This window comes from Leptopilina heterotoma, unplaced genomic scaffold, assembly GCF_015476425.1.
Source record: "Leptopilina heterotoma isolate Lh14 unplaced genomic scaffold, ASM1547642v1 Lhet_123, whole genome shotgun sequence".
In the NCBI taxonomy this organism is placed as follows: domain Eukaryota; kingdom Metazoa; phylum Arthropoda; class Insecta; order Hymenoptera; family Figitidae; genus Leptopilina; species Leptopilina heterotoma.
In genome coordinates, this window is record NW_025110842.1 from 1,128,739 (window position 1) to 1,153,383 (window position 24,645).

A 24,645-nucleotide genomic window follows, 5' to 3' on the forward strand; every position below is an offset into this window, starting at 1 on the left:
TATTCTATATGTTGTAATTTAAATAAGGAGAAAATTATAATAAACTGTACAAAATAATTAATGCAATAATCAAATTAAAACAATTCATAAATAGATACATCTCATGGATCCAAGAGCAATCCAAATTAAATATTACACGTCACTGCCTTTCAATAATGTTTTCAGCCTATCAAACTCAGCTAATTTGGCGCGGAGGTACTATTTGCAATTGACTCTCAGTTGGAGCGAGTAGAGTCAGGAGAAACAGTTTGAGGATGAAGCAGACCGGGACCACCAATAATAATAGTTATAATTATTATGTTGTTCATTTCACTGCTCCATTCGGTCCGAGTTGCACACATATCCAAGAATAATTGTTCTTCATTAACTTGTACAACGCGTCTGCGAGGCTGCGACCTGTTAATCCTATAAGTACGAAAAAGGTAATTTTCATACTTATCGGCAGGGTCGCCACCAAATGGGTTTTGAGTAGGCGAATTAGGCGAGAAAAATGTATAGCACGGTCTTCATGTTTTGACTGCCATGGCTGACGCTTTATAAAGAATAGCGATAGGAAAGTAAAATTTAATAAAAAGGATAATTAAATAAAGAAGTTAGTGTTTTGAATTCACAAGATAAAACAATAAAAAGACTCCCCGGAAAATTATTGAAATGGCGGTAAGTCAAAGTGTCAATAGAGAATTTTATTAAAGCTAAATTAAATATAAAATCTTGGATGCTTGAGTATTCTTTAACCATTGAAACTTTGTTATTTTCTATTTTGTTAATTTGAATTACTGTTCTTTTCTTATTGAAATAAATCGATTTGTGTGTAATGTTAAATTTTACTTTGTGTTTATTTATTTAATAAAAGTCATCCTACGAATCCACTTGGCCGGGTAAAATAAAATTACATAAATATGGCAAATATTTGTTCGAACAGAAAAATATGCCTATACGTCACAACATCTTGTATAATAATCTAATTTATTGTTTAATTTCAATTTGAAAAAACATTATTTAAATTTATTTCTAGAAACAAAAAGGATAATTTGAATTCGAAATGTTGAAAAATATACAATTTAAAATAGTTTTCCGGCAAATAAAAGAATTAATTGAAATAAAAAAGAAGAGAAGCAATATAAAAAGGCCATTTCTAAATTTTCATTTGAAGAAGAAAAAATCGTCTCTACCAAAAAAGAGGTAAGTCATCGTTCTTTATTTAAATCATATTCTTTCTTATTCGGAAAAAATTATAAATACTTTCTACGTCTTATGTTTTCAGAGCAAAAAAATTTTTTTTCTTCTGAATTTAGTTTTATCTTTTGGGTATTTTATAAATCAGGAGAAAGTGAAAATATTGAAAATGATCGTTCCCAGTTACGCTCCTATTGAGACACTTCAAACTATCTATTTTGTGCATTACATAAACTCTCTAAGTGATTTTCTATTCCGTGAAAAGTATCTCGACGAAAACGATCAGCACAAACATATTCCAATTGTCAACGCTTTCTACAATTATCTAGACAACACTAACGATAATAATCTCTTGCCAGATTATGAAAGTCGAAAAATCCATCTGGCAAAGAATCTAGAAAACACCACCGATTATTACGAAGTAAATGGAACTCAAATATATTATGTCGACTTGGTAAATACCACTCTAAAGTCACTTGTATTTGAAAAGTTTGGTGGTCCCTTTGGATTTATTCTCGAAACATTGTCGAAGGAAAATGACGATTCATACGAATATGTAATTCAACATTTAAAACGTTCTCTTTTTGGTTTAATATTCGATAATGGAGATGGTAAACAATCGGTCTTGACTTCTAGAGCAATTGATTGGATTTTCAAAGATTTTATCGAACAGTACTTTCCGAAACCGAAAAATTCTTCGGTTAGGGTCACGTCACTGGATTATGTTTACGCTCAAGCCGGGAAAGTGTTTTTCAAATTAAGTGCTCCACATTTGATAGGTATGGTTTTTAAGAATTTGGGGGAAGATGATAGTGATGATGATGATGATGAAGATGATGACGATGATGAAGATGATGATGAAGATGATGATGATGATGAAGATGATGATGATGATAAAGATGATGATGATGATGATGATGAAGATGATGATGAATGCCCTAATAATGATTACGATGATGATGATGATGATTTTTATAATGATCGTGATGATGATAATATATTTGAATGTGATGATGATAAATATATATGCTCTGATGATGATGATGATGATAAAGATGATGACGATGAAAAAGATAAATATAATTTAAATGATGTTATTGATGAAGTTAATGATGAAAACAATTTTGAAAAGTACATCAAAATTGTCGAAACAATTGAACAACTAGTTCTGGCAAAAAAAGTTAACGAATTAATTCTGAGAATTTTCACCGTACCTGCATTTATAAATTACGTTTACAATCAAAGGGGAAGTCTACAATCCTACAAAAATGTCGTGACATTCAGCAACAATCAAGAAGTTTGGACCAAAGCATTTGAAAATTTGTTTTTGAAAATAGAAAAACAGCGTAGCGAAGATATTCGCCATCAATTTTCCCTCGCACTTTCCAGCATCAAAAATCAAACAGCATTCGCTAGGGAGACAATCGAAAACAATTGTCCAACACAAAATAAAATTGACAAGGAGGTTGAAAAATACAAAGACCATCCAAAACGTTACCGCTGCATAAATGGCAAATCCCTGGGAAATCTAAATCGAAATTACCAAGAATATTTGTTTAGCATCACGAAAAAGTACAAAAAGTATGAGATAGAAATGTGTCGAGAGGCTTTTGGAAAAAGTTTCAGAGACATGATGAGTAGCCAAGAAGTTATCATTTCAAAAGCCTTCTATCGTCAACAATTCCGAGAATCAGATGATTTGTTTAGAGTCCACCTATTGGAGAACAAGACAAGATTGTATTTTGCGCTAATTCGAAACAACTACAATGTGACGCTAATTGAAGAGGGTACGAATCCTGCACTATTTCGGCAGAAATTAGGCCTCGACGGTGACAAAGCCATGGAGACAGAAGAATTATCGTGGATGAAATTGAACTCTAAAAATTTCGAAAAATTATTGTCCACACTAGCTCGGAAAAGAGTCATAAAATTTTGGAATGCTTTAAAGGACTGGATTCGAGCCAATGACAGTTCAATTAAATTTTATTCAACGTATTACTCTCCATGCGAGTATATAGTAGGCGCGAGACAGTATTTTTCCACTCTCAGTTTCCACTCTCACTTCCCATAACCACTGCCCACATCCACCGTCCACTCTCACTTCACACTCACACTTTGGGAAGAGGGTGTTGGAAGTGAGAGCGGAAAGTGAAAGTAGGAAGTGGAAGGTCGACAGTCGTTGTAGGAAGTGAGAGTGGAAAGTGGAAGGTTGGAAATTGGAGTGGGATCCGATAATAATTAACAATGTCGCTTCATTTATTGTCAAACCAGAAATTATAATTCCCCAAATTTACTAAAATCAAACAATAAAGTTGACTATAAAAAAATTAATAAAAGTCTCACTCTACTCTTAATTACCATTTCCAACTAAACTAATTCCATTCTCTACCATTCATGCACCTTTTTTTTCTTTTCCAAAATTCTAAATTTAGCCTCTCAATGACGATAATTATCACACTAAATTAACGCTATTACAGAATTTCTAGACTTATTTTGCAATTTAGAATAAAGCAATTCAATAATTATACATTAGTTTCAATGAAAACGGAATTGATATTGTTAATCATTTATTTTAACATTCGAAAAGATAAGAAAAATATGTTTGTACTCCACAATACATTGTATTAAACTAATCCATTATTGAATTTCAATTTAAAAAAAACTAAAAATATTTCTAGAAACAAAAAGGTGAATTCTAATACAAAAATATTGAAAAACAACGTTTAAAAATAATTTAACAAAAGAATTAATTGAAATGAAAAAGAAGAGAAGGAATATAAATGTGTCGCTCTTAATCTTTTCTTGTGAAGAAGCAAAAAAAATCGTCTCCATCAAAAAGAGGTAAGACTCCTTTTTTTAACAAATTTTCTTTTTGAAAAATTATTATTTTCTAGAATTAAGTCTCTAGAGAAAGAAAAAATTTTCTAAATTGATTTCTTTTTTAAGTATTTCAGAAGTAAGTGAAGATAACGAAAATGAACGTCACCTTTGTCAGTCCTTTGGATACAATTCAAATAATCTCCATATTCAGTTACGTGAATTCTCTAAGTGATTTTCTATTCATTGAAAAATATCTCGACAAAGAAGATCAGTATAAACATATTCCAATTGTCAACGCTCTCTATAATTATCTAGACGACACTAACGATATAAATTTACATCATCGGCTTGATTACAAAAATCGAAAAGTCCATCTAGCAAAGAGTCTGATAAACAACACCGATTTTTACGGAGCAAAAGATGGTGAAATTCCAGATTCGCATTTTGTTGACAAATTAATAGAGTACATTGTCAGTTCACTTGTATTTGAAAAGTTCACCGGTGTCTATGGATTTATCGGCGACATTTTGTCATCGGTTGATAACGATTCTTATCAATATTTAATGCAACGATTTAAACGTTCGCTTTTTGGTTTAAAATTCGACAACGAAGATGGCAAACAATCGGTTTTGGAATCCAGAGCAGTTTATTCTACTTTTAGTGATATTATCGAACCGTTGTTTCCAAAACCGAAAAATGTTACGATTAGGGTCACGTCTGTGGATTATATTTACGCTCAAGCGGGGAAAATGTTTCTGAATTCCGGTGATGGGGCAAATTTTGAGGAAAAGGGTTTGGAGAATTTGGAGAAAGATGGCAGAAAGGTTGGTGGTCTTCCATCTACTACGAATGGTCCATCTAATCAGAATGTTGACGAAAATTATTTCAATGATGATGATGGTTACTATCAAGATGATAATGATTACTATCAAGATGATGATGATGATGATAATAGTAATTATCAAGATGATGATGGTAACTATCAAGATGATGATGGTAACTATCAAGATGATGATGGTAACTATCAAGATGATGATGGTAATGCTAAAGATAATGATGATGATAATCATAAAGATAACGATATTGACATTAATTATCATGACCATAGTGATGGTCATCATCATCATCATCATCATAACGACGATGACGAAAACAAATTTCAAGAATACATCGAAACTGCCCACACCATCGAACAACTAGTCCTAGCAAAAAAAATCAACGAAACAGTTCTGAAAATCTTCGCCCTACCTGCATTCATAAATTACGTTTACAATCAAAGGCAAAGTTTACAATCCTCAAAAAATGTCGCCAAACTCTTCGAAAGTCAGGAACTTTGGACCAAAGCTTTTCAAAATTTGTTCACCCGTCTAAATGAGGCATTTTTGGAAATAGAAAAAGTGCAGAACGAAGACCATCGCTATCAATTTTACCTCGCACTTGCCAGCATCAAGAATCGAACAACACTCGCCAGGGAGACAATCGAAATCAATTGCCCATCCCAAACGAAAATTGATGAAGAAGTCACCAATTACAAAAATAATCCGGAAAGCTATCACTGTAAAAATGGCAAGGTCCTGGGAAATCTAAACCTTAATTTCCAACACCTAATAGCTAACGTAACGGAAAAGTACGAAAAATACGAGAAGGAATCATGTCGAGAGGCTTTTGGGAAAAGTTTCATAGAGACGATGAATCGACAAAAGGTCATCATTAGCAAAGGTTTGATTCACTATCCCCTTGGTTTCGATTTCTCTGCCCATCAACTAATCAGACCTTCGGACGATTTATTCGAATTCTACCTACCGGAGAACGAGACTTTTTTGTACTTTGCCCTAATTCGGAACAACTATAACGTGACGCTAATTGAAGAACGTACTAATCCGATACTATTTCGGCAAAAATTAGGCCTTGACGATGACGAAACCCTGAAGGATAAATACTTTCCCGAAACGATGAAAACCAGCGATGAAGACTTCGATAAATTTCTCTCCCGAATAGCTGGGGAAAGATCCAAAAAATTCGGGGATAACCTAAAGAAGGTCGAGTACGACGAAACGAAGACGGAATGGTGGAAGCACTTCGGTCTCTCCTTGATACCGTTCTACTCCTGCGTTCAGGATATCAAGGAGAAGAAAATCCTCGAAGCTAGTATCTTCTGTCCACTGGACGTCCTGTTCTTCATCCCCCTGGTTGGGGAAATCGGTTCCCTGGCCGGTAAGATGTCTACAACCGCTTTGAAGACAGTGGTGAGTCTAACCGAGACCACCATGAGGACCATCACACTGAGAACCTCCCTGAAAACCGCCCTACGCATCACTGGTAAACTTCTCATCCTGGAGGTGAAGGAATTTTCCAAAATCTTCACCAGGGAGGCTTTTCAAAAAATCGGCAAGACTGCCCTTAGGTTCATCGATCCTGGCTTTGAATTACTCTTCCGTTTGGGGAAGGGAAGTATCAGCTTGATTAGAAAAACCCTCCTGAAGTTGGAGACGATTCACTTGGCCTCGTTCCGTACTATCCGGAATATGCTCGACAGAACCCTTGAAGCACTCCGTAATTTTCCGAAAAGAATCGGAACCGTTTTCAAAAAGCCAATGTACATCAACTCCTTAGGCGGAAATTCGGGTTATGGTTACAAGTACATTCCCCTATCGAATGGCGAATTGGCCGAGGTACGAACGGTCTACCCCAGCCGGAAGGAAGTTGTCCTCCTGCCCCAAAAATCTTGTGATCTTAAGCAGACTTACCGAAAAGTGGATTTTGGAAAAAACGATCTAATGGGAGAAGTAATCGGAGAGGAGTATTTTGTGGACAAGGAGGGTTTCGTCGTCTCCGAGGAGAAAAGTTACGAACTGCCGAAAATTAGCCAGAGTAGTGAAGCACTATTAGAAGGTGGTAATATTCTAGCGATGGCAGTGAAGAATCTAAGACCGAAAAAGCAGTTCCTGGCGGAGGCTATCAACTACGGGGTGAAACAAGGAAGACTCAACGAAAAGCAAATTGGATACGAACTGAAAAAATACACTTTCTCCCGAAACGAGAAAACGGAGTTGAACTTCGTTAGGGAATGGTCCAAGGATTTGGACCTAAAAATCCCGAAATGGGCCCAACCACTAAAAATCGAGGAATCGGAGCTCTTCTACACATTGACGACTAAACAGTTCATGGACTTTCCAAAACTGAGCTTCAAGGAAGCGTCGTACAGAATAGAGAAACTGTACCCTCGCAGCAATTATCAGGAACTCCACCAGGAACTGTCGATAGACAAGGTTTTTGACGACTTCATAAAGAAGAAAGTCTACATACATGCTACTTTCGAAGATTACTACGCATTGCGCAACTACGGTTTTAATGGCTACAGAAAAATGGCGGAGAATTCCCACGAGGCGAGAAGAATGAAAAATGCCATCTATAGATTAGCTGTTCGTCAATCGGAAGATCCGGGCGAGAAATGTGTGGGGACATTATTTCGAGGCGAGAGGAGAAGAACGGAAATACTCGAGGGTGATTTTCGACCGGACAGGGAGAGTATTTCGATAAATAGATTCACTTCAACGACGACTGATCTACAGACAGCGAATATTTATTCGGAAACGGTTAGTCCTTTAGAAACAAAGGCGATTTATACGATTAGGATGAAGGAACCGTACTTGAGGGCTAGGGTGGAGCATTTGTTTGTGCTGAACGAGAAGGAGACGATTTTGCTACCGGGGATGGAGTTCGGGATTGATAAAGTGACGAGAGGTGTGCGGGAGATGCAATTCGGAACGCAGAATTATATGAATATTGAATTGAGTCTGGCAAAGAACTCGCTAGTTAGGAGTCAGCAGAGTGCGATGAGGGAGATTAAAAAATTAATGGAGACGGATACGGTGTTTTATGCTAAAGACTCGCCTAAATAGGATCTTTTTAGATCTAATGCTGCAGCAAGTTGTGCTCTTACAACTCCTAAAGATGCTGCATCAAATGGTGCTCTAACATCTCCTAACAATGCTACAGTAAGTTGTGCTACATCTTCTGAAAATTCTGCATCAAATAGTGCTCTTAAATCTTCTAATAATGCTACAGCAACTTGTGCTACATCTTCTGATAATGTTGCACCAAATGATCCTCTTACATCTCCCAATAATTCTGCATCAAATGGTGCTCTAACATCTCCCAATAATTCTGCATCAAATGGTGCTCTAACATCTCCCAATAATTCTGCAACAAATGATGCTCTAACATCTCCTAATAATGCTGCATCAAGTGATTCTCTTACATCTTCTAATAATGCTACAGCAAGTTGTGGTACATCTTCTAAAAATTCTGCATCAAATGGTGCTCTTACATCTTCTAATAATGCTACAGCAACTTGTGCTACATCTTCTAATAATGCTGCACCAAATGATCCTCTTACATCTCCCAATAATTCTGCATCAAATGGTGCTCTAACATCTCCTAATGATGCTGCATCAAATTATTCTCTTACATCTTCTAATAATGCTGCATCAAGTTGGGGTACTTCTCTAAAAGTTGTTGCATCAAATGGTACTCTAACATCTCCTATTAATGCTGCAGCAAGTTGTGCTACGTCTCCTAAAAATTCAGCATCAATTAATCTTTCGACATCTGCTATTAATTCTTCATCAAGCTATGCTACATCTCCTAAGAATTCATCATCAAATAGTGTTTCGACATCTAATAAGAATTGTAGTTCTACATCTGCTAAGGATGCTGCATCAAAAGCTGCTGTTAAATCTCCTAACAATTCATCAGCAACTAGTAATACAACATCTAAAAATATTGCAACAAGTGGATCGCCAATTACAGATCCTACTATAAATAATTCGGCATTAGGTACTTTCAGATCTTCCAAAAATTCCTCATTAAGTTCAACTATATCCGCTCATAATTCTGTATCAATTAATCCTACATCTTCCAAACATTCTTCATCAACAAGTTTCTAATCCTAATCACCTAGTTCCTTATTCCTCATCGTTTGTAATTATCTAAATTCTTGTAAATAAATAAAATTTCTCATAAGTTTAACAAAAAAGCCCTTTCTAATTTTTTACTTCCTAACGTTTTCTCCTACTAAAAATTAGCAAACTATAACATGAGACAAATTTTTGTTTACCCAGTATAATTTTTCTACGGCACGAGTAAAGGTCGAATAAAGGTGATTAATCTCTAAAATTTAAATTTTCTTGTCTATATAGAAAATATATTCCATTGTCAGAAAGCGAACAGAAAGTTATAGTAATAAATTATATATATTTACAAATTAGTAAAAACTAATAATAAATTTCAAAGTCATTTATGCGAAGACGATAAGAATTTTTTATGAATACTCAGCTGAATACATATTTTTGTAATAATAATTATTCAATTGCTTCAATAAAATTGAAATAATTCAAATAAAAAAAAATTTTTTAACAATCAACTTTAAATAATGATTTAATATAAAATTATCGTAAAGATAAATTACAACTAGCAAATAAGTATTAACACATTGTATTCTGTGAATTCAAAATCGACATTTTTTCACAATTCTTTTAATATCGAGGTATGTTCTCTTTGTGTATTTATCAAAAGAATTCTATTGGAAGTTAAAAGTTAATAATGTTAAAAACAAAAAGAGCAAATTTTGAAAACAAATTCCTTTTTCTAATATTCTTTTCAAAATTAAAAATTCTTAATCTTTTAATGATAATGATAAATTTGACACTAAAATTTAGAAAAAAAAAATTATCTTTTAATTTTCAGTGATATTATTCGATATTCGAAATATTAATTCGATAATTAAAAATAATTTTGCCTTGAAAATAAATAAAAATGTTTCTTTTTTGATTTTCAGTCGAGTGTGATGAACCATAACAAGTTCAATAAAAGAAAAAAATGGAAGTGACTAATTTCAATTTTCTCAACATTGTTCAAACTGTCTCAATTTTCAATTATTTAGAAACATTGAGCGATATTTTGTTTCGGGAAAGTTATTTGAAGGCTGAAGACAAACTAAAACCAATACCAATTGTTAATGCAGTGTTTGATTATTTATCAGTTGAAACTAATCAAATTACAAATGATCTTTATTCGGACAAGAGAATATATTTGATTAGAGAAATAATTAGAGGCAGTGATTTGTACGGAGGCGAAGATCATGAGATAATAGATGAGAATTTTGTTCGAGTATTTTTTAACGAGATAATAGTTGCCCTTGTTTTTCACGGAAAATTCACAAATATTTATGGATTTCTAGCTGAAATTATTCGCAAATCGAATGAAACGACAGTTGATGGTTTATGCCAAACAATTCAATTGACACTTTTGGATGCAAATTTTCCCGATGGTAATCTGGAAGCTTCTTACTCAAAACTAACATCTTTGTCAATTTTTCACATTCTTCGGGATATCATTTTTCCATTGTTTCCAAAACGTGATAGTAAAATGGATATACTTTCGGTTGATTATATTTATGCTCAAGCTGGTTTGACGTTTCTTCGTTCTGTTGGAATTTCATCTCTCACTAAACTGTCGAGTGTCGAAACTGATGATGGTAACAAAAAGAACAGCAAGAATCATAACAATAGCAATGACAATAACAATGATAAAGATAATGCTAATGATGATAATGATGCTAATGATGCTAATGATGATAATGCTGATGATGCTAATGATGATAATGATGCTAATGATGCTAATGCTGATAATGCTGATGATGATAATGATGCTAATGATGCTAATGCTAATAATGCTGATGATGATAATGATGATTCAACAGGTGTTTCCGATGACGAATTCAACCAGTACATTGCGATAGGTCAGGCACTCGAGATATTAGGAGCATCAGAAAAAATTAACAAATCAGCCCTCACTGTTTTTGCACTTCCAGCTCTTCTGAATTACGTCTTCAAAGAGAAAGAGAAAATAAAATCACTAACTACAGACAATATAGTGAATAATTCGACCCTTGGAATGAAAGCCTACGAAATGCTCTTTACCTACCTGAATAAAACCTTCACCGAAGTGGAAGAGGCCAGGAATGATGACTATCGATACCAGTTTTATTTGGGACTGTCGAATTTTAAGAATCGAACAACATTGGCTAGGGAGATGATTAGAAGTGAATGCCCAATGGTAGAGGAAGAGAATCTGGAGCAAGAGGTCCTGAGGTACAAGAATAACCCCAAAGATTACGAGTGTAGGACCCAAGAGTCGATGGGGAAGAAATTAGAGGATTTGAACCATATTTACCAGCAGGAGGTTAACAAGATTTCGGAGAAATATCTGAAATATGAGAGGGAATCGATTAGGGATGCTTTTGGTCCTGAACTTATTGGAAAGTTAGACGCTGACAACGTCGAAATAACTAGAGGATTAATTGTGAATAATTACTTTGGAACCATGGGTCTTTCAACTAGTGAATCTCAAATGGTGAGGGATGCGGATGATTTGTTTAGATTCTACTTTCCTGGGGATGAAACGACTGTCTACTATGCTCTTGTTAGGAGAGACAACGATTTGTTTTTGGTTCAAGAAAGTGATGGTGTTGTTGGTTGTGAAGAATCGACTGGTTCTGTTGGTACCCCTAATGGGAGGAATTCAAATAGTGTTTCGACAATTGCTAATAATTGTAGTGGTGCGTCTCTTGAAAATGCTGCACCAAATGATCCTCTTACATCTCTTAATAAAGCTGTAGGAAGTTGTGAAATATTCCCTAAAAATACTGCACTAAATGATCCTCTTACATCTCCCAATAATGCTGCATCAAATGGTACTCTAACATCTCCTAATGATACTGCATCAAGTGATTCTCTTATATCTTCTAATAATGCTACAGCAACTTGTGCTACATCTTCTAATAATGCTGCACCAAATGATCCTCTTACATCTCCCAATAATTCTGCATCAAATGGTGCTCTAACATCTCCCAATAATTCTGCATCAAATGGTACCCTAACATCTCCTAATAATTCTGCATCAGATGTTCCTGCTTCTACAACTCCAAACATTTCCCCAACAGAATCCACTCTAATCAAATGCAATCCAGACTCATTTCGAGAAAAATTAGACCTCTCACGCTTTCAAAATTTCCAGGAGCATTACTTCCGCGATGTAATAAAGAGCAAAGGAGAGAATTTCGAAACATTGATAAACAAAATAGCGGTGGAAAGAACCAAAAACTTCAACCACAGTCTTTTGGAAAAAGGCTACGATCAAACATCAAGGGAATGGTGGACGGAATTCGGACTCTCTCTAATTCCCTTTCACACCTGCATTAATGAATTCAAAACCGAAAATTTCAAATCAGCGGAATTAACCTGCTCCCTCGATACATTATTTATGCTTCCCTTCTTAGGCGAAGTTGGCATCTTCATTCAGAAATTCGCAAAAATAGCCAGCAGATCGACTCTATTTGCTGCGGAAAAAACACTTGTGTCATTAGGCCTAAGAAGTGCAATACGACAAACTTTGCTAACCGAATCTGTCGGTTTTTCACAATTGTTCACTGAGGAAACATTCAAAACACTAGGTCTGTCTTTTCTCCGCTCTGTAGATCCGGGATTCGAACTTATTTTCACAATCGGAAAAAAAGGGTTGGGAACAATCGGCACTTTGATCAAAGCTCTTAGGTATTCCAAAAACTTCAAAATCCTCAAAGAAATGCTAGTCGAGTGCGAACGAATCCTAACGAACTCGGTACGGAAAATTGACACAATTGACAATGAGGATGTCTACGTAAAAACAATGTCAACCAAGGGGAACAGTGGTTACGGTTATAAGTTCATCTATTTGCCCCCCAACCATCAACTTGTCGAATTAAGAAAAGTTCACGAATACAAAAACGAAATTCCCGTCGTTTTCGATAGCGAGGGGAAAAATTTCCAAGCCATCAACATTTTCACAGGAAAAATAAAAAAGAAACACCTACACCTAAAATACGAACGTATAGAAGAACTCCGTTGGGAAGAGAATCAAAATTCCAATTTCCACTGTAAATTCTCCGGCAGAAGGAAACGATCCCCAAGAAAATGTACAAGAACTGAATTGTTGGCCGATAAACGTCAACATGAAACAAATGCAATAAAACTAGCACTCTCGGCAAATCTCATCAAGGAACATGTAGTAGCCGAACTATCAAAATATTCCCTTGTGGATGAAAAAACTCCAGAGCTGTTCGTAACCGAATGGATCAAAACCGGAGAACCACCGAATTGGGCAAATGAATACAAAATAGCAGAAATCGAAATATTCCACGAACTGAAATTCAACGAGAGAATTGACTCCAAAATAACAGAGGACGAAGCGCAAAAAAAAATTCACTTACTAAATACCCTCAGTGACAGTGATTCAAACAAACTTTTAACAGCCGAACATTTGACTGAAGATTTTAACGATAGGCACATAAACAGACAAATGAAATTCGAAGATTTTTACGCTCTCCGCGACTACGCTGGCAGTGGTTATAGGCAAATGACAACAATTTCCGATCGTACGAACAGAATAAAAAATGCTTTCTACAGACTTGCACTACGTCAATCGTACGATGAGGCCAAAAATTATGAGACATTTCTATTCAGAGGGGAAGTGAGAAGAGAAAGTGAAATTCACGAATTACTCTACAATGAAAAAGAAGAATATATTCTTACTAGATTCACGGCAACATCCGAAGATATCCAAATCGCGAAAATGTTTACCGAACTGAATTCAAAGGGTAATGATGAACTGAAGAGAGTTTTGTACGAAATTTACTTTCCCGAACCATTTCCAAAAGTTGATGTCAAATATTTGACGGGATTACCCGAAAGGGAAGTGATACTTCTACCGGGCATGAAGTTTCGTGTAAAGAGTGTGAAAAAATTAAAAGATGATAATTCCATGAATGCGGAATTATTAAGAGTTAAATTAGAGTACACGAGGACTTTCACGAATTTCGAATGGGAGAAAATAATAATGGCCGAAATTGGTAAACTGAAGGAAACGAAAACGGTTTTCTACGTGGATTAGGTTTGGGGAAAAATAATTTTGCTTGTAATACACTAATTCCTGGTATATACAAAACCAGAATTCAAAACTTATCAAGAAAGTAAAAAAAATAATTAGGGTACAACGAAAACGGATTCATAATACAATTAACGAATGTTAACTGAAGGGACAATAATAGAAATTAGAATATTGGGAACATTACGAACATTTGAATCAACCTTGATGGAAAACAATCTATTCAGTGTATTTCTAATCTTAGAAACAAAATGTATAAATAACAGAATAAAAAAACATCCATCTATTTAATTCACTTTTTATCTACCCACCGATAATTCCTTTCTTTTGCCTCGAAAATTTTAATTTATGTAAATTGGAAAATACTTTGAATTCATAAATCACAATTGTATCAATATAGTACTAGACCGTTTGGTTTTTAATCACCTAAATTAGCCTTCAGTATTCTGCATATTAATGATAATTACTTTAGTAACAATACCGATGAAGTTAATTTATATCCAATGTGGGAATAAATTACAGAAACGATACTAAAATCTTCAAAGGCAAGATACTTATAAATAAGTAGAAACTTTTCTGGAGAAATATTATATTTTGAAGTTAGTTCACTATAACTTTTTTTCAGCAAAAGGAATAGTCCTGATTTTTCCTCTTAGCGTCGGGGTAATTCCATCAAACTACTTTTAATCTTAAATGTTAATTTAACAATAATAATTTTAGTTTTTAATTAAAAAATTCTAATTAATTAGGATTAGTTACAATTAGAAAGGGAAAATGAATTGATTCTTTGTTACAGACAGGATGGAGAACTTCAGACACCCTTTGGAGACAGTGCAACTAATTTCCATCTACAGTTACCTGAACATACTGAACGATATTCTTTTTGCCGACAATTATCTGAGCCGGCAGGATCAACATAAACAAATTCCGATAGTAAATTCCCTTTATCATTATCTACAGGACGATGTGAATAATGATACCAACACTCGAAAAACCGAATTAGTTCGTAGGATCCTAAACGGAAGTGATCTTTACGGAAGTAAGGGAACCGAAAAGCCGGATTTGCAGTTCGTCGACACTCTACTGAATTACATCGTTAAATCCCTGGTTTTTCAAAAATACAGCAACATCTATGGCTTTATAGCCGAAACGGTTCGTAGGTCCCCGAACGAATCACTCCTTTCACTGACCACCAACCTAAAGACTTCCCTCCTGCAAATGGAATTCGAAAACGAAATCAACGACCCCTCGAAACTTGACAAATCCACAGTCGACTCAATTTTTGACGATTTTATCCAACCACTTTTCCCCTTGGTCAAAAATGACACCAGTATCATATCAGTCGACTTCATCTACTCCCAAGCCGGACGATCATTTCTAGCGGAGCCGAAAATTACGAACAAGCCGAAAGACGAAAATTCGAACATCGATGAGAACCTAGAACAAGAATACATCCAATTAGCTCACGCTGTGGAACAACTCGTAATCGGCAATCAACTGAACAAGACTGCTTTGAAAATCTTCTCCCTCCCAGCCCTGATTTACTACGTTCATAAACAGAAAAACAAACTTGAATTTCCCGACATCGTTAACATTGTGACCAAGACCGAATTTTGGGGCGAAATTTACGAGAATCTGTTTTCCTATCTGAACCAAACATTCCTAGAGACGGAGAAATTGAAAAACGACGCGAGTTATCAATTTTATGTCTCGATGTCGAATTATCGGAATAGAACAACATTAGCTAGGGAAATACTCGAGAGCAACTGTTCTCCGTTAACAGAAAACGAAATGGGGGCTAAAGTCAAAGAATACAAGAACAAACCCGAAAAATCCACTTGTCCAAATGGGGTTCAGGTTCTTGACAACCTGAACGAACGTTACCTGGAGATCGTCAACAATATAACAACCAAGTATTACAACTACGAACTAGAAGCATGTCGAGAGGTGTTTGGAAACACTTTTCAAAATCCCGTCATCATCAGCAGAGGTCTTTTTAAAAAGTACTTCTACGTCACGATTGGTTTCAACGAATCCCACACCGAGCTAATAAAACCCACGGACGATTTCTTCGAATTCTACTATCCGGATAATAGAACCTTCGTCTACTATGCACTGCTACGAAAAGGCTATCGGCTAACCCTCCTGGAAGTCACCGAAAGACCAAATTTACTGCGCAGAAAATTGATCGGTAGACTCGGACGCTTGCGAAATAGCATTTTCTCCGTGCTGATGAAATCTACAAACGAAACGTTCGACACTTTTGTGAAAAAATTAGCAGAGACTAGATCGAACCTTTTTCGGGAGACCCTCCGATTGTCCGGTTACGATAAAACCAGGTTGGAAATGTGGAAGGACTTCGGACTGTCATTGATACCGTTCTACACTTGTGTTAACAGTGTCAAGGAGGGCAGGAAACTTTCGGCCAGCATTGCATGTCCGATTGATACCCTACTTTTGATTCCGGTCGTGGGTACCGCTATGAACGTCGGGGGTAAAATGGTATCAAGTGTCAGCAGATCCTTGATAAGTCTGTCACAGACGACATTTAGTACTCTGGCGCTAAGGACGACCATGCGATCGACCCTGAAAGTTAGCGGAAGTCTTTTGGCGAAACAAGTGACGGAATTCATCGCCCTCTTTGAATTGAAGACTTTCCAGAGTCTGGGTCTCTCGGTAACTCGACTTTTGGATCCGGGATTCGAATTCGTGTACCTAATCGGAAAGGGCGGTTTTCGTTCGGTTGAAAATTTCATCCGACTGTTGGAAAAAAGAACTTCGAATTCGTTCGACAGGGTAATGGAGCTTCTGAAGTATTCCCAAAATGGTTTTGGTAAAAAACAAGTCGGCGTTTGGTCCGGAAGGGAAGTGTTCGTGAATACCTTCGCTGATGGTCAGCAACTGGGTCTGGAACTGGGTCAGGAACTGGGTCAAGAACTGGGTCAGGAACTATCCGGCCAGGGTTACAAATACATTCAGTTATCGAACGGCAACTCGGCAGATTTGAGAAAGCTTTCCGAATTTGGTCCCGAAGTTCCGGTTGTATTCAAAGGAGCACAAAATGATCAGAAACAGTATCGAAGGATCAATCCTGCTGGTGAAGAATTCGGGGAGGAAATTATCATCCAAGACGAGTGGTTGGAACGGAAGGGAACGGTTTTGGAAGACTGGCAAATAGATACGGTGGATGGTAACCTGGAGAAAGTGGGCAAAGTTTTTCGGAATTTGGTGGGGAACCAAGAGATCCTAAAAACTGCCGTCGACTACGCTGTCAAGAGGCTACCAGAGGGGGACGTTATCAAAGAACTCAAAAAGTACGCCTTCCCGTCTGAAAACGGAAAAACAGAACTGAATTTCGTTCATGAATGGCTTGACCATCCGGAACTTCGAACCCCCACTTGGGCCGAAAAATACAAAATTCCCGACCCCGACACATTCTTTAGGTTAAAATACAAAGAAATGCTAGACACCCCGGACCTGACGATGAAAGACGCGACGGAAAGAATAAAAAATCTGTATTCCGTCAACAATTACCGAAAGTTGTACCAGGAGTTACCGATTGACAAAATTCTCCACGACTTCAAGACGAAGGGAGCCTATAAGCAAGTTTCCTTCGAGGACTACTTCGCACTGCGGAATTACGGTTCGAGTGGCTACCGAAAAATGGCGGACGACTGTCCGGAGGCGAGGCGGATGAAAAATGCAATCTACCGCCTAGCGATTAGACAATCAGAGGAGCCGGGTGAAGTATTAGCCGAACGACTCTATCGTGGCGAGGGACGAATTCCCGAAGCTATCGAAAAGGAACTATCGGATGTTGGGGGTAATTTCGAGTTAACTAGATTTACCTCGACGACAAGTGATCCTAGTACTGCGGTTCGATACTCAAAGACTGGACCATCAGGTAGTACGCAAGTCTTCTATGATATGAAATTCGAGGAACCGATTTTGAGAGCTAGGGTCGAGGATCTGTTCGTACTGAACGAGAAGGAGACAATTCTGCTCCCGGGTACAAAGTTCCATATTGATAATGTCAAAAAATGGTCCGAGGAAACTGAATCTGGTGTTAAGCAGAATTTCATTAAAGTTGACATGACATGTGTGGAGGGGAACTTGCCGAAAATTGAACGTCAACGGAAACTTATGGAGGAAATTCGAAAACTTTCAAAAACCGACACGATGTTTTCTGCTGAGAACTAATATCGATTATCGTTCCTTTCCTAGGAAGGGAAATGTTAGATGAACCAATAGGACGCTGCAGCAAGTTGCGTTACATCTTCTAATAATGCTGCAACAAATAGTAATATGTCTCCTAAAAATGCTTCATCAGACGATGCTCCTAAATCTCCTAATAATTCTGCAGCAAGTTGGGGAACATCTCCTAAAGATGCTAACATCTCCTAATAATTCTGGATCAAGTTGTCGATCATCTCCTATAATTCTGAGTCAATTTGTCCTACATCTCCTAAGAATTCATCATCGGCGGTTTTCGGCACTCACCCAGGATTAACCCCGAGTTAACAATTATCCAATTATCAACAACATTCTGTTTGATCTAACCAATCACCGTTAACCCGAGGCGAGTGCCGAAAACGGCCATCAAGTACACTGAGAGAATCAAGGGACCTCAAACTCCGCAAAAAAGTATTAAATGCGGTTCTCATGTGAACCCACCGTTAGGAAACATAAATATTTGTCAAAATTGTTCTTTTCTTTGCATATAAATAAATATATTTAGCGAAATGTAATTGTATTACTCCACCTTCTCTGTTCCAACTTTTCCTTTTTCTACTTTTTCGTAAGTTTACATGCCACCAGGATCATTGCCGAATCTAGGGAAATTATCTTAGGTAATTTCCCCTAAAAACTAGCGGTAAGAAAAACTATTGTAGAAGTACCTTTAGCAGAAAAGGACCACAGAATTATTTCCCACGCGCCGAATTTTTTTCCTAAGTAGTAAGAAAACTATTGTGGAAGTACCTTAAGCAGAAGCGGATCTCGGAATTATTCTTAATGGATTGAATTTTTTTCCCAGCGGTAATAAAACTATTGTGGATGTACCTTAGGCAGAAACGGATCACGGAATTAATTCTAATGCATCGAATTTTTTTCCCGGCGGTGAGTAAACTATTGTAGAACTACCTTAAGCAGAAAAGGGCCCCAGAAAGAGGAAGAAAAGAACAACACGAAGAAAGGGAATTGAACGAAAGAATAGAACTAAAACCAAACTAATAAACCTGAAGAAAAATTAATTACAAACCAAACCGTATCTTCTAATCTTTAAAACTTTAATTTCATTAATTCATTACTATATTTTTAGAAACCATGAGTTCATGTTTATTTTTAAATCACAAAAATCATTTGTATTTTTCTTCTCTCAAACTTATTTGCATCATCAAGTAATTACCAATGTGGAATAATATCTATTTTCTATTATTAAAAAAATCATGTTTTCCCACAAAAAAATATGAACAATAACAAAAATAAAATAAAAAGAAATTTTTGTAATAGTCTTAATTAAAATATAATAAAAGAAAGATAATGCCCGTGTATATAATTTGAGGAAAAAACATCTTTTCTCATCAAATCATCACAAATGTTTTATTTAAAAAAAAAAAGTCAATGGCATTATTTTGCGAACAATTAGTTAAAAATAAATCAGAACTATAGAGTTCAATTTCATTGAATACTTTTCATATTGCCATTGTCCATTTATATGTTAATTCAGTCATTGAATCAGAAGCACGTTAAAATTTTTTTCTTTAACAGAAAATAATAAATTTCTAAAGATTATTTTTCGTATAAGTATAAACGAAAAATCCAAATTCTCACATTCAATTAAAGTATTTTAAAAATACAATTTTTTCATCAGTTAATATATTTATAAATATATTAATTTAGTGAGAAAAGTAAGTTACTATTTTATTCGAAAAAACTATATTTTTAGAAATTTTTTAAAATCTTTTTATAATTTCTTATACTTTTGAATACTTTTGTATAATTTCGCATAATTTTTTAAATTAAGTACTTTCTGGAACTCTTGAATTTTTTAAAAATTATTTAGAAAACTTTTTAGAAAAAAAAATTGTACAATTTGCTTTTTCTAGGTGGGGCTCAAAATTCGCAGTAGCAGCTTTCAGAAAAACTCTCTAACTCGAAAAAGAAGGGATTTTTCAAAAATGGAAATTTCGGGATTCGTCAGCCCCCTAGAGGCTGTTCATGTCCTCTCGATATTCAACTATCTAAACACACTCAGCGATTTTCTCTACGCGGAGAATTTCCTAAACAAAGAGGATCAACATAAACGGATCCCAGTCGTCAATGCCATGTATCATTATATCTTTCAAGACAATTCCACGAACGAATTCGGTCTAAATCACAGAAAATATCATCTAACCCGTAAATTGATAAACGGAACCGACTTATACGGTGCTAAACAGCACGAAATACCCGATCCCTACTTTACCAACACTCTGTTTTACCATATTGTCGATAATCTCGTCTTCTCCCGATTCACCAACGTCTATGGATTTATTGTCGAAATCGTTCGGATGAGATCGGGAGAAGTTCAGCTAAAATCCCTGGAGCATTACATGAGGAAAACGTTGGTGTCCTTGAGGTACGAGAACGAATATGGCGAGGACTCAAGAATTGAAAATTGGGTTGTGAATCAAATTTATGTTGATCTCATTGAACCGTTGTTTCCCAGAGCGAAGAATTTGGATGTACAGATCACTTCGGTGGACTACATTTACGCGCAGGCGGGGAAAATGTTTTTGAAATTTGACAAAATGGGGGAGATTGAGGATCCGATGTTTGGGAGTGGGAATGGAACGAAAGGGGATGAGAGGGAGTATCAGGAATTTGTGGAAGTAGCGCATGGGGTTGAACAGATGGTGCTGGCTGAGAAGGTGGATAAATCGGCTTTGAAGATATTCGCACTACCGGCTATGATTAATTATGTTTGTACTGAAGGAGAGGCACTGGAAAAGTTTAGTATTGAAGGGATCATGGGTAGTCCGTTTCATTGGCAGAAGGCTTATCGGAAACTTTTCAGATTTTTGAACGACGCTTTTCTGATGATGAACAACGAGAGGGACTATCGGTATCAGTTCTCGCTGGCTTTGTCGAATTTCAAGAATCGGACCACTTTGGCCAGGGAGCAAATCGAAATGAACTGTGGAACGCTAACAGACGCCGAAATCGAACCCGAAATCATCAAATACAAGAATAACCCCAAGAGTTACAAATGCAAATACATTACCGACGGAAAACAACTAGACGATCTGAATCAGTTGTTCGAAGACTCGGTTACCGATGTTTCGGAGAAATACCACAAATACGAAAAGGAATACTGTCGAACAGCCTTTGGAGACGCTTTCATTAACCTTATGGACACCAAAAGGGTCGAAATTTCAAAAGGGTTGGTACAGTACTACTATTCTGGTGGTGTGGGAATAGTCGCCGATTCCGTTCAACTAGTCGACGAGGACCACGATTTGCTACAGTTCTACCAACCTGACAGTGATACCTATACCTACTATGCCCTAGTTCGTAAGGGTTTCAACATTTCCTTAATCAGAGAGGCCGACGATCCAGAATTGTTCCGAAAAACTTTGGATCTACCGCTGAATCAAGTATTCCGTTCGAACAATTTTCCAACCATTCTGAAAAAAGTCGACGAATCTTTCGGGACACTTTGGTCCAGAATCGCGAATGACAGAAAAAAGACATTTCAAAAAAAACTCGAGGCCGAGGGTTATGACCAGACCCGCAAGGAATGGTGGGTCGATTTCGGTCTATCCCTAATCCCCTTCTACACCTGCGTTCAGGACATAAAAACCGAAAATATTCCCGAAGCGCAATTCGTCTGTCCTTTAGACGCCGTATTTCTGATCCCCATCGCCAAGGAATTCGGATTTCTCGTCGCTAAGATAGGACAGATCGCCTCTAAGTCGGTACTCTCGGCGACGGAAACAACTCTTAGGACCATAATGCTGAGGAGTTCGATTCGAACAATGCTGCGAGTGACCGGAAAGTCGCTAATTGAGGAATTCGACCGTTTCGAGGAGTTGTTCACCAAGGAGACTTTCAAAACGCTCGGAATCGAAGTCCTTAGGTTCATCGATCCGGGTTTTGAACTCGCCTTCACTATCGGAAACTCAGGACTAAGGAGCATTAAGAGTTTGGTCCTCCAGGCGGAACGGAAGTTCGCCACTGTGTCCCGGACTATAAAGTCCCGAATCACCAAAGCGCAATACACTCTTACCCACTACTTAGAGCAGACTGGGACTTTTGAACAAACATTCGGGAGGAACACCTACGTGACGAGTATTTACAATAAGGAAGCTGGTTATGGTTACAAGTACATTCGCCTCAAGAAAAGATCCACAAAGAAAATCCTAAAGGGGATCGAAATTAGGACAATCCACCCAGGCAAAAAACAGTATCCCCTAGTGGTCCAATCGGACAACACCTACAAAAAGCTAAACCTACAGGACGAGACGATAATCGGCAATGAATACTTCCAAGAGGACGAAGGCATCATCTCGGACGAAAGGTCCTTTGAACTAAATGTGATCAGCAACGAAGTGGACCCCCTGGTGGAGTGTGGCAAACTGACGAACATCGTCCAGACCCTAAGATCCAAAAAGCAATTTCAGGAAGCCATCGACTTTGCCCTAAGAAAAGGACGACTCTCTGAAAGGGAAATCACCAACGAACTTCGTAACTACAACTTTCCCCAAAATGCACCAATGGAAATGAATTTTGTTCGCGAGTGGATGAACAATCCAGAATTAAAGACGCCAATCTGGGCCGAGAAGTACAAACTCCAAGAACCCGATCTCTTCTTTCAGTTGAAATACAAAGAAACCCTAGACAACCCAAAATTGACCATCGAAGAAGCAAGGACAAAAATAAACGTTCTTTATCCAATCGCGATACATCCGGAAATAGCCAAAGAATTACCGGTCGAGAAACTACTGGACGATTTTCACAAAAAGGAAGCGTACAATTCGGCTAGATTCGAGGACTACTACGCCTTGCGATGGTACGGTGGAAGTGGATACAGAAAAATGGGCGAAACAACAATCGAGACGAGTAGAATGAAAAACGCAATTTATAAACTCGCCATTCGACAATCGGAGGATCCAGGTGAAAAATACGTGACGAAATTGTTCCGCGGTGAACGGAGACTACCCGAGGCGATCGAGAAGGAATTATCATCAGCAAATGGTGATTTCGAGTTCAATAGGTTTACGTCCAGTTCGACTGAGATGAACACTGCCCTTTCCTATTCCATGAGGGGGAATCCGGTGAATACGAGAGTCACCTACGTGATGAATTTCAATAATCCAACCGTTAGGGCTAGAGTCGAACATTTATTTGTTCAAGACGAGAAGGAGACAATTTTACTACCTGGTACGAAATTTCATATTGATAAAATAGAGCGATACGTCGATGAAGCGGAATCGGGAGCTAAGCAAAATTGCATTAGGGTCGAAATGACGAATGTCGACGAACCAAAGGAATTGAGACAGAAGAGCATTATGGAGGAAATTGAGAAATTGAAGAAGGGACCGGTTGTGTTCTATCCTGAGGATATTGGCAAATAGTTATTTACTTCGTTTAATGATTAATTTTGTTTATAATGTGACGCTGACGTTTCATGGTGAAAGGGACCTTAAGCTATATAAACGTTAGACTCAGTCTACAGTGCTCAGTGCATGAAAACTGAGCCTAATGTTTCTGTCGCGTAAAGTCCCTTTCACCGTGAAGCGTCACATTAAGTTTTAAATAGGGGGACATAGTCAGGGTTGAACCCCAGTTTAAATAAGGGGTCCAACCCTTATTGGACCCTTCGTTACCGATAATCCGCATCGATTTTCAGAAATGGGCCAACCTTGACTGTAAGGTCCAACCTTGACAATGTTCCCCTTTTACTATACACAATTGTTTCGAGTGTTTTGAATGAATGTGAAAATTATTTTAAGTTGCGATTGTAAGATTTAATGACTAGAAATTAAGTTATGAACAAACTATTGTCCTAGAGGATCTAAAAATAAATTCTCTAACAAATTTTAATTTTGCAAATTTCTTCACTTTTAAAAAAGATATTTCCTTGATCAAACCAAAAAAAATATCTCCGGCCAATAACCTAGAGGTATTTATCCGTTTCCTTTTGTTTCATTAATTTTATTACAAATATTAAATAATTACCATTGTCAATGATTTCTTTTTTTGTTCTCTTCCGAAATTTTACTAAATTAAATCAAAAAGAACAAAAATAATCCACTAACAAATATTGTTAAGTTTCTAAAACCGCATTGTCAATTCACGATTTTTATTTAAATTTCTATTCACGGCGAGATAATACATTTGATAATAACATGAAATACTACAATGACTGTGTCATTTGAATAAGAGATAAGAAATCAATTCTTTGAAATAAAAAAGTGAAAAAAGCAAAGGTCTTTATTGATTGAAAATAATAAAAAATACACTACATTCATATTGAAAAGAAAAATAAATGAAATCAAAGAAAATTTTTTTTTTGTTCATGCAAATTAGAATAATTCGATCACAATCGGATTTATTTTTTTGTCGAGAATATAAAAACTCGAGTTCCTTCAACTTTTGCATTAGTTCCTTGAATTTTTAAAT

The 24,645-nt window shown here is 36.7% G+C and overlaps 4 protein-coding genes across 5 annotated transcripts; all 4 read left to right on the top strand.

The window, feature by feature from the left end:
• The first annotated feature begins 1,167 nt into the window (after positions 1-1,167).
• On the top strand, positions 1,168-18,723 carry LOC122512620. Its single transcript, XM_043628552.1, has 2 exons — positions 1,168-1,182; positions 14,777-18,723. The coding sequence occupies exon 2, from the start codon at positions 14,782-14,784 to the stop codon at positions 18,178-18,180; it is 3,399 nt and encodes a 1,132-aa protein (XP_043484487.1). The 5' UTR covers positions 1,168-1,182; positions 14,777-14,781; the 3' UTR covers positions 18,181-18,723.
• On the top strand, positions 3,884-8,040 carry LOC122512618. 2 transcript variants are annotated; one of them, XM_043628549.1, is made up of 2 exons: positions 3,884-4,017; positions 4,123-8,040. In XM_043628549.1, the coding sequence occupies exon 2, from the start codon at positions 4,152-4,154 to the stop codon at positions 7,896-7,898; it is 3,747 nt and encodes a 1,248-aa protein (XP_043484484.1). In that variant the 5' UTR covers positions 3,884-4,017; positions 4,123-4,151; the 3' UTR covers positions 7,899-8,040. The 2 variants fall into 2 exon arrangements, with proteins under 2 accessions (XP_043484484.1, XP_043484485.1); XM_043628550.1 differs by having other exon boundaries at positions 3,991-4,017; positions 4,131-8,040.
• LOC122512617 lies at positions 9,446-14,265 on the top strand. Its single transcript, XM_043628548.1, has 2 exons — positions 9,446-9,544; positions 9,836-14,265. The coding sequence occupies exon 2, from the start codon at positions 9,877-9,879 to the stop codon at positions 13,984-13,986; it is 4,110 nt and encodes a 1,369-aa protein (XP_043484483.1). The 5' UTR covers positions 9,446-9,544; positions 9,836-9,876; the 3' UTR covers positions 13,987-14,265.
• Positions 18,724-19,772: 1,049 nt separating the features above from the next.
• On the top strand, positions 19,773-24,066 carry LOC122512619. Its single transcript, XM_043628551.1, has 2 exons — positions 19,773-19,889; positions 20,088-24,066. Exon 2 carries the CDS (start codon positions 20,160-20,162, stop codon positions 23,595-23,597), a length of 3,438 nt encoding a protein of 1,145 aa, XP_043484486.1. The 5' UTR covers positions 19,773-19,889; positions 20,088-20,159; the 3' UTR covers positions 23,598-24,066.
• The last annotated feature ends 579 nt before the right edge of the window (positions 24,067-24,645 follow it).

Coding starts and splice junctions, on each gene's coding strand:
- LOC122512618 (XM_043628549.1), top strand. CDS start 4,152: ATGAACGTCACCTTTGTCAGTCCTTTGGATACAATTCAAATAATCTCC.
- LOC122512617 (XM_043628548.1), top strand. CDS start 9,877: ATGGAAGTGACTAATTTCAATTTTCTCAACATTGTTCAAACTGTCTCA.
- LOC122512620 (XM_043628552.1), top strand. CDS start 14,782: ATGGAGAACTTCAGACACCCTTTGGAGACAGTGCAACTAATTTCCATC.
- LOC122512619 (XM_043628551.1), top strand. CDS start 20,160: ATGGAAATTTCGGGATTCGTCAGCCCCCTAGAGGCTGTTCATGTCCTC.